At 41.7% G+C, this 7,350-nt stretch overlaps 1 protein-coding gene across 1 annotated transcript; it reads left to right on the forward strand.

Annotated features, from left to right (window-relative positions):
* Positions 1-281: 281 nt before the first annotated feature.
* On the forward strand, positions 282-4,791 carry LOC113008162 (frizzled-7-A-like). The gene has a single exon (XM_026145379.2). The coding sequence runs from the start codon at positions 783-785 to the stop codon at positions 2,490-2,492; it is 1,710 nt and encodes a 569-aa protein (XP_026001164.1). The 5' UTR covers positions 282-782; the 3' UTR covers positions 2,493-4,791.
* Positions 4,792-7,350: the final 2,559 nt, after the last annotated feature.

Consider the following 7,350-nt stretch of genomic DNA (forward strand, 5'->3'; position numbering starts at 1 on the left):
TGTTTTGTTTTTCAGAACTAAACCCAAACTTGGACCATTAATTCCAAGTGTTACAAACACACAATTATTGGCGAAATGGTATGATACAGAAAAAAATGATTAATTGGGTAATATTTGTTAAAATCTCTGGTGTAATGTAATTACTGTAACATATTTTCCTGTGGTGGGGGTCCAACGGCCAATCAGGAACGATTGCTGTAGGAAAACAAACACGGTGATTGGCCGAGACACTGCGGCGGTTTCAAGGCGCCTCGCGCTCGGCCGGAGGGGAGGGGGTCCAGTGAATGGAATGGGCGCCTGGAAACCGGTGGAATCTGCACAGAGTGAGGAGCGCGAGCCTCCGGACTTCCAACCGCCCAGCATGTGAAGCGACTCGCTGCGCGAACTAAAGTCGACAAACAGTGGAAATACTAGGCATTTACGCCTTTATCCTACATTGTTTAGCGCTAAAGTAAGTAGTTGTAAAAGTTCAGTAAGCTGGACTAAGGTGAAATTGCATTGTTTGGAGAAAACGGGACTTTTAAACGGACCGGGAGTCAGAGTGGACTGCTTGGAGTCACTTACAAAGACCATTAAGAAGTCATGACATGACGAGTGTTTCTCTTGGATTTATCTTCATTACACACGGGAGAAAAGTCGATTACAATCATTTTAACTGAAATTACTTGGACTTCTAGTTAAGTATTGGAACATTTATTGAAAAATTCTTTCCATTTTCCACCATTTTTGAGTCGCACTACTTGGATCAAAGTTTTTCCTTCCCTCCCCCCTCCTCCTCAACTATGGCGGCGGCCAGGTTCACCACTGGCTCCGTGTTTCTGCGGATCATGTGGCTGCTGTGCGGGCTCTCCTTTTTCTCACCCGCTTCTGCCCAGCATTACAACAGTGAGAGTGGAATATCCATCCCGGAACACGGCTTCTGTCAGCCCATCTCCATCCCGCTGTGCACCGACATCGCCTACAACCAGACCATCATGCCGAACCTCCTGGGCCACACGAACCAGGAGGACGCCGGACTTGAGGTGCACCAGTTCTACCCACTCGTTAAGGTCCAATGCTCTGCGGATCTGAAGTTTTTCCTCTGCTCAATGTATGCTCCCGTGTGCACCGTGCTGGAGCAGGCCATCCCCCCGTGTCGGTCCCTGTGTGAGCGGGCACGGCAGGGATGTGAAGCCCTGATGAATAAATTCGGCTTCCAGTGGCCAGAACGGCTGCGCTGCGAGGCTTTCCCCGTCCACGGAGCCGGGGAGATCTGCGTCGGCCAGAATACGTCGGAACCGGGCACCCCGCCCTCCTCTTCTTCTCCCTTTGCACCGGACCCAATTACTCCCCCTCCCAAAATGGCAAGACCGAACCAGCACCCTTCACAACCAAACCAGTACCACCAGTTCTCCTGCCCGCTGCAGCTGGAAGTGCCCTCCTACCTGGGCTACAGATTCATGGGGGTCAAAGACTGCGGAGCCCCCTGCGAACCTACCAAACCAACCGGGATCATGTACTTCCGAGAGGATGAGGCAAAGTTCGGCCGGCTTTGGGTCGGGATCTGGTCCATCCTATGCTGTGTGAGTACCTTGTTCACGGTGCTCACCTATCTAGTGGACATGAGACGGTTCCGATACCCCGAGCGGCCCATCATCTTTCTGTCTGGCTGTTATTTTATGGTGGCGGTAGCCTATGCTGCCGGGTTTTTCCTAGAAGACCAAGTAGTCTGCGTGGATAAATTCAAGCCGGACGGCTACAGGACAGTGGCTCAGGGGACCAAAAAGGAGGGCTGCACAATCCTTTTCATGGTGTTATACTTTTTCGGCATGGCCAGCTCCATCTGGTGGGTGATTTTGTCTCTGACTTGGTTCCTTTCTGCCGGGATGAAATGGGGCCACGAAGCGATTGAAGCCAACTCCCAGTACTTCCACCTAGCCGCGTGGGCTGTCCCGGCCATCAAAACCATCACTATCCTCGCCATGGGCCAGGTGGACGGGGACGTCCTTACGGGGGTGTGTTTCGTGGGGATCTTCAACGTGGACGCCCTCCGCGGTTTTGTCCTGGCCCCCCTTTTCGTCTACCTGTTCATCGGCACGTCCTTCCTCCTGGCCGGCTTCGTATCTCTATTCCGGATCCGCACCATCATGAAGCACGACGGCACCAAGACAGAGAAGTTGGAGAAGCTGATGGTGCGGATTGGCGTCTTCAGCGTCCTCTACACGGTACCGGCCACCATCGTGATCGCCTGTTACTTCTATGAGCAAGCCTTCAGGGAGCACTGGGAGCGCACCTGGCACATGCAGACCTGCAAGCGCTTCGCCGTGCCGTGCCCGGTGCACAACTTCGCCCCCATGACCCCGGACTTCACCGTGTTCATGATCAAATACCTGATGACCATGATAGTCGGGATCACCTCCGGTTTCTGGGTCTGGTCCGGGAAAACGCTTCAGTCGTGGCGGCGGTTCTACAAGCGGCTCAGTAACGGCAGCCACGGAGAGACGACGGTGTGAAGTTTGGAGCTCCCGTTACCTGAGAATGAGGTCGAATAGCTTTCATTTTACCACACTTATGGATGTATTTTTTGATCAGTTTTTTTCTGTTACAAGGTTGTGGCGCAAATACAGGCCTTTGAACACAACCAAAACTTTTAACAAGTGCCACAAAAGCTGGCTTAAATTTCATTATACTTCTCTCTTTTTTCTGCCCACAATCTTTGCTTTTGCATTTTTAAAAAAGTTGGATTTTAGCCTAAATGATCATAATGATTACTGGACTGTAATGCCAGACTTGTTATGAAACTTCCCACATATTATCCATTATATCCTTGTATTACTATTTGAATGTACTTCCTCTCAGCTCTTTTAAGAATTTGTCACAAAAAGACTGCAAACTGCAAGAAAAGGTCAAAGTTCAGATCCCTCCAACAGCCACACCCCCTCTGACTGTGAATTCAATACTTGGGGCGTTGTAAGTTACTCTGCTTTTAGCTAAAGACTGAAAAGCTTTAATACACATGTTAGATTTTGCAGAGTACAATCTGTTTGTTTTTGTTTTATACACCAGCTCTGCCATTATGTGCCAAGTGGCCAAGTGGCTGCCCACAAATCAAAACTTTTGCTTCCTTTTTTTTTTCTTAAATATTTTTTCCTGTATTGAATGTTCACTCCGAAGGTGAATGAAGTTTTTATGTATTTGTTTGCACATTTATGCTAAGTGTTAAAAAAAAATATGATTTACACCACAGATTGACCTGGATCTAACACTTAGAGAGACCACACACACACACACATACACCTCCACTCTCTGTAATTAAGACACACCAACTCATTGTTTGTCTCTGTGTGTGGTCTCCTATCTAAAAGACTTTTTTCTTCTTTTTTTTTTTGTTTGTTTGATCCTTTAAGACATCCAAAGCACCATTTCAACCCATCCAGATTTAATTCGAATGGCTGCTATGGGTTTTTGTTTCATCCTGGATTAAGATGACTGTACACACTCATGCCGGTTTTCTTGTAATTTCACTTGAAGTGTTTAAAGCTTTCTCTTTTTCCCAAGTAGACTGAACATGTTGGAACTTTTGTTAAATTGTTATGATTTTAGTGTCTATGCTGCCTCACGAAACTCCTCAAAACACAGAGAAACTTGAGGTTTTTATCTGGAAGGTAGCAGAGAGTCAAAAGGTCAAAGCCAGGTGGGAGTTCAGCAGTGTTGAATCTAAGGGCAGTAAAACAAGTTAATATATATATTTTAAAATAACTTGCAGTCTTTTCATACAATAGTAGGGAAACTTAATTACTGTTGAAATAAAACATTTTCAGGACAGAGCATTTTATAGTGTTGAAATGTAAAGCCTTTTAGTAAGTGGTGCCAGTAGAACTCAGATCACACCGCACAGGTTTAATAAAAAAAACGTTATTTCTGTGTGACATTAACACCAATTACCAGGTTTCACATCACATAAATGCTGATGCAGCTAAGATGAGAGACAGACACTGCAGTTCTCTGAATTGTATTTGCAAGATAGTGAAAGGATTACAGCTGCTGGCGCCGCTGTAATTGGTGACAATAGCAATAAAGTTATCAGTGATTTGTTCTGCTTCCCAGGCCGCTATTCCTCGCAGAGCATTGGTCAAATGAGAAAATGACCTCTCAGACTTGAGTAATGAAATCAGTTGGAGTCGTGGGGAAGCAGAAAAACACGTTTTCACCCTGAGTCAGCCGTTAGGCAGCAGACGAGTGCCTGAAGCTTTTGTTTCTTTCCATGCAGTACATTTTCTCTGCATAGGTCACACACATGCATACACATAAGTAATGAACGGGAACGCTCCAGCAATGAGGGATGACTCGTATTACAGAGCTGTTATTGGTACTGTGTCCTGAATCCTTGTGTTATAATAATAATACTAAAACTGCGTACTTTGTACCAGTCTTCATATTATATGTTAAAGCAGTGTGTATATAGGAAATGCCAATGTTCCCATGTGAATTTACCACATACCTCAAAGCCTGGGTACAATTTGTTTGTAGGACTGAGTTAGGAAACGTTTCACTTCACTCATCACCTAACAATACAGAGCAGGTCTGTGTTACCAGGCTGACTGCACTGTTTGTGTTTTCAGAAGGAATACGAGTGTTTTTATCACAACATATGCAAGGTACCAAGTAAACAGACTGATTTTTTTAAAAGCATAATGTATTTATGGGGGGGTACTCATATTTGTGTCTTCTTTTTTTTTTTAACTTGTTTTTTAAAATGAGATAAGCCTTATGTATGTGTACAGTTTGAATAAAAAGCGATAAAGTTTGTAATCTGTTGACCTCTGTGATTTGTTCTTGCCACTCATATTTTTAATGAATCTGTCTTATTGGCAATGCTTCAAGCATTAAATCCAGAGATACGGCAGGTGATCCAAACTTACACCTCAGCTCGAGTCATTGCTGACTTATCATTCTAACGTCAGCATGTCACAAGAATCACAGGCCAAATCTGTATTACCATGCGACCTGCATAAAAACAAACATAACTAACAAAAATCTGTTTTCCACTAGAACCTTTATGAAATTAATGATGGCTTTCAACCTGAAATAAATAGGTAATAAAAGTTATAAATGGAGACATTGTCTGGTATCAAAGATTTCCTATAGCTGCCCTTGTGGCAGGGGAGCCGAATCAGTTTGTTAAAGAAGGCCCAAAAATAAAAGGAAAATGCACAGATGTCTGTAAAGTGTGGTAAAAAAGACTCAATCTTTAATTATTTGTGGAAGTCATGCTTCTGTGTGTATTCAACCATCAAAATCCTGCATACTTGTCCTAAACTACAAATTGTGTCTATAGTGTTAACCTTCAAGTGACTGTGTCGTGTTTTCATGACATCTGCTTTATGTGTCTCTGCTTTGGAGATAAAATTTGTTATTTCTTATTCTGATGTGATGAATCCAAATTGGACCCTTAAAGAAGCTGATTAGCAACTTCTTCCAATATATTTTCTTTTTTTCTTTTTACATGTTACAGCTGTAAACATATTAGATAGATTTTAATCACACATTGTGAGCTTAAATTTTGTAATTTATTTAATGGTTTTTAGTGATAGTTCACCTTTTGTCATCATGTAACAATTTTAGAATCAGAAAAATAGTCTATAAAGAGGTCTTTCATTTAGAGACAGATATCAGTATAGGTGGGATGTTGAGTTTTATCAGTTATTTATCAGAATTTTACCACATTTGCAAAAGTCTTAAGCCATTGCTCATTTCTTCATTTTTCTTCCAAGAAGCCAGACTGTTTTTTTTGTGTCATTTTTTAAAGTGCATTTGGGTGGTTTTAGTTCTCCAGGTTTTGTGAAGTTTTTCTTTGGACATTGTCTGTGTTTTCACTCATTTTTCAGAGCAATGTTCTTTCAGTTTGTTTAGCCATTTAAAACAATGAATCACTCAAAAAAGACGCCTAACTCAAGGGTCGAAGCAGTGATGTGTTTACCCATAACAAGAAAACTTGCCAGAGAATCGACATTTAATTGTATCGTCAGACACTTTGTTACTAGGATCCTGTCATAAAAGCACATCATTTGTTTCCACCTCTTTAGTTGAATATACAAATATAATGCCAAAGCTGGTTCAGCTACTGTTTTCTAAAGGCTCATTAAATGGTCTCTGTGAAAAGATGGTTGTCAAGAAGCCACTCTTTAGAAACAGAAGCAGGGAGAAAGGACTGAAATGTGGTACATTACACAAGAGCTGGACTGAAAATAAGCAGCGATGGTAGTTATGGAGTGATGATTTGAACCCAAAATTTCAAATTTGGGTTTATCACTCTGTATGTGCAGAGGAGTTCAGTAAAGAGGGATGACAGTGAGTGTCTGCGGCCATCTTATTAAAGACGGTGGATGCTCTGTCACAGTTTGGGGCTGCATTTCAGCTTCATGCCAAAACTGATGGAAAAGAACATTTAAAGAGCGCAACTCTCCAGAAGGCAAGGACTATAGTAAAACTGATGTTTCGTGATGTTTTTATTATAACATGCTGACTTCAGCCTGTTTTTATTACAATATGATGACATAAGCTTGTTATGGCTTATGTGATGTCATAGGGCATCGCATTGAAAAAAATAAAAATTGTGTGGTACAGCTATCTCAGTGCCCTTTTGTTTAATATACTACTCAATATGGTTTCTTTAAATCTTTTTACTAAGAACTTTGAGTTCTTCAAGTAGCCTGGAGAACTATTATTAAAGACTACTTAAAGAATTTACATGTAAGAATTCCTAAAAGAGTTCTGGCCACAACCAAACCTGTTAAAATATTTAACACTGTAGGGTACCAGGATCTTTGCATTGCACATTTCTTGCTGCTAAAAGAGTCAAAATGTATTTTATTCATTTTTGGTTTAAATTAAAAACTTGTGGTATTAGAACTGACCTAATAGCATATCATGAAAAATAGAGCCAACTAACAATTTTGTCATTTTCACTTTCAGTGACTCAAACCTAGTGAAGTTTGTTTGCATCAGAAGAATTCCTATCATGACTTTTTCCATAGTTTTTTTTCTTACAGGACTTGGCCACTGTTGTTGGAATAATGAAACCCCTTTTTTATAGCATTTGCAGTCACTGTATTGTGTTTAACTCTTAACTATGGCTACCCCACACTGGAGAAGCAGGATTTACTGCTGCACAGGCCTCGAGGCAAACACTTCCCCAAAATGGTGATGTAAAATATATTCAATATCTCACATCTACAAACAGAAAGTTTATTTAGTGTAAAATAAAAGTACAGCACTACAATCTGTGACTTCAAAGCGATCCATAAGTCAAAGGTCTTTAAGTGAACAAACAAATTACATTTTATTCTGTCTTGTTGTTATTATAATGAG

Source organism: Astatotilapia calliptera, chromosome 16 (assembly GCF_964374335.1).
Source record: "Astatotilapia calliptera chromosome 16, fAstCal68.1, whole genome shotgun sequence".
Lineage (NCBI taxonomy): Eukaryota > Metazoa > Chordata > Actinopteri > Cichliformes > Cichlidae > Astatotilapia > Astatotilapia calliptera.